The sequence below is a fragment of the Athene cunicularia genome (assembly GCF_003259725.1).
Source record: "Athene cunicularia isolate RWA chromosome 26 unlocalized genomic scaffold, athCun1 chr26_part2, whole genome shotgun sequence".
NCBI lineage: Eukaryota > Metazoa > Chordata > Aves > Strigiformes > Strigidae > Athene > Athene cunicularia.
The window spans coordinates 2,470,291-2,472,329 of record NW_020799137.1 but is presented as its reverse complement, the minus strand read 5'-3'; the positions used below and the strand labels follow the sequence as shown (position 1 = coordinate 2,472,329).

At 58.4% G+C, this 2,039-nt stretch overlaps 1 protein-coding gene across 1 annotated transcript in view; it reads right to left on the bottom strand.

Annotated features, from left to right (window-relative positions):
• The window catches only part of SMPD2 (sphingomyelin phosphodiesterase 2), a 10,830-nt gene extending 9,423 nt beyond the window's left edge, over positions 1–1,407 (bottom strand). The window contains exons 1-2 of the mRNA XM_026864376.1: positions 1,257–1,407; positions 165–176 (exon numbers count right to left, since the gene is read on the bottom strand). Of these exons, the coding sequence (XP_026720177.1) occupies positions 165–176; positions 1,257–1,407 (163 nt within the window). The remainder of the gene's footprint in view (positions 1–164; positions 177–1,256) is intronic.
• Positions 1,408–2,039: the final 632 nt, after the last annotated feature.

Genomic DNA, 2,039 nt, shown 5'->3' with positions numbered 1-2,039 from the left:
CCCCAAATACACCCATGTTAATTAATCAAATGTCCCCTGGGCAAGAGCTGCAGGGTCTGGAAGGTGTCCCTGCTCCCCCGGGGATGAAAAGGGTTTGTCCCTTCCGCGGGAGGGGTGAAGGGCAAGAGGGAATGAAAGGCATCGCAAACTCAAGCTCAACTTACCAAGTTCATGGCCTGTCCACAAAAGAAAGGGAAAAAAAAAGGTTAGAGCATTGTGGGAGCCTGCAGGCACTGTGAGCACACCCCGGAGCTGTGTATCCCCCACCCCGGCGCATCACTGCAGCCCGATTCGGGGTGTGAACCCCTCGACCTGGCCGGTCACTGTTGGATGAACGTGGTGGGCACCGATGCCCAGGCTTAATCCCACCAGGAACAGGATGCCAAAGCCCCCCACTCTTCTAGAGGGTTGCTGTGGCAAGCCAGGCCTGCGCCTTTGTTGGCTTTTCAATATCCTTTAGAGCTTTTATTATATTTTCCATTCTCCTCAGCAGCCCCCAAGGCCTTCAGCCAGGGCACGGAGAGGAAGAGTTGCCCAGCTCCTGCACCGGGATGTCAGCACCAGCTCCCCTCTAGGCACCCCAAGGAAGACCCCGGGCACAGCCCCCCTATGCCCTGTGTGCATTTACAGAGGAGACCAATTATTTCTCCTTTTCCCCTTTTGCTCCAGAGGTCGCAGCAGCACCGGACAGGAGCGGAGGGCTCTGAGGTCTTGCCCCGGGGCCAGGCTGCTCCTCCAGCTGCATCGCCAGGACACTGGTCCCATCACACATCCACTGTTTTCCCTCTGAACCTTCCTCGGGGATCAATCGCTTCATTTATTCTCACCTGGGGCAAGGCAGGAGTGCGGGCATGTAGCCACACGCTGGGCAGCACTAACGTGTACATGACTGCAGCTTAAAAATATATATATTGCTCACAGAAGGGAGTTTCCATTCAACAGGACAAGCACTGGGTGAGGGCAGAGAGCTGCCTGCACTGAGCTTTGCCTCCAAGTATGGCTGGGAAAGGATGTTTTGAATCCACAACGTACCGCTTTGGGGGAATCTCTGCCCCGGCTGTTACCTGCCAGATTCCCGCAGGCAGCGTGGCTGGGATGGAGGGCACAGCCCCGGGCACCGGCCTCCAGCCCCCAGCCTCTGGGGTCACTCCTGCCTCTAACTCCCCCTTTCCCTGCGCTGTGCAGCAAGAAAAGCCTATTTTATTTTATTTTTTTGTGAAAAGGCTTCTGCTGTTGCTGACCCTGCTTCCCCTCACCTCCCTGGCTGCCCCCTCTTGGGGTTGGGAGCTGGGTTGAAGCCCAGAGGAGTCTCCGAAAATAGTTTTGGGTGCCCTCTCCCAGTTTCTCCCAGCAGACCAAACCCTCCAGGGTGAGGAAGCCTCCTGGCACGCCACTCGTGGGCACCATGGTCCCTGCTGAGGGGCTTTGGAGGGCACAGCATGAGCCAGAGCTTGTTAAAGCTTTGGGGACCAAAATGCCAGCTCTGATGGTGGCCCCTGCTGCTGGAGTCCTGGACACAGCACTCGGGACAGGGACACGGGGAGCTGGCAATATCTTGGGGACCTTGAGGTCACAGCAGAGACCTGAGAAGTTTTCTGGGCCCCCACACCCTCAACAAGGCAGTAGGTCCCCCCTGGATCCTGCCCAAGGAGATGCTCCCCGGTGTGACGGTGCAGGGATTAACCCAGGAGCATCCCGGGCTGCACAGCCCAGCCTGTCCCCAACGGGCAGTTGTGCAGGGGGGACCGCTCTGTCCCCCACTTCGCACCGTCTGGGTCCAACCCAAGCAGGGCTTTGTCCTTCGGCGATGTCCCCGGTCCTGCCCACACCCTCCCCATCATTACCCTCCCCACCACCGCCATGAAGCTCGGTGGGAATGGTTACGGAAGGGTTAGTCGGGCTCCAGTTAGGAGGAAGGAAGGAAAGAAAAGCCAACCAGAGAAAAGAGGATGATCCAGTTTCTCCTCACTCGGCTCCCTTGGCCCCTGGAACCACGGGCTGCCCCAGTACCACCATGCCCCCTCCCTGGCAGCATGGCC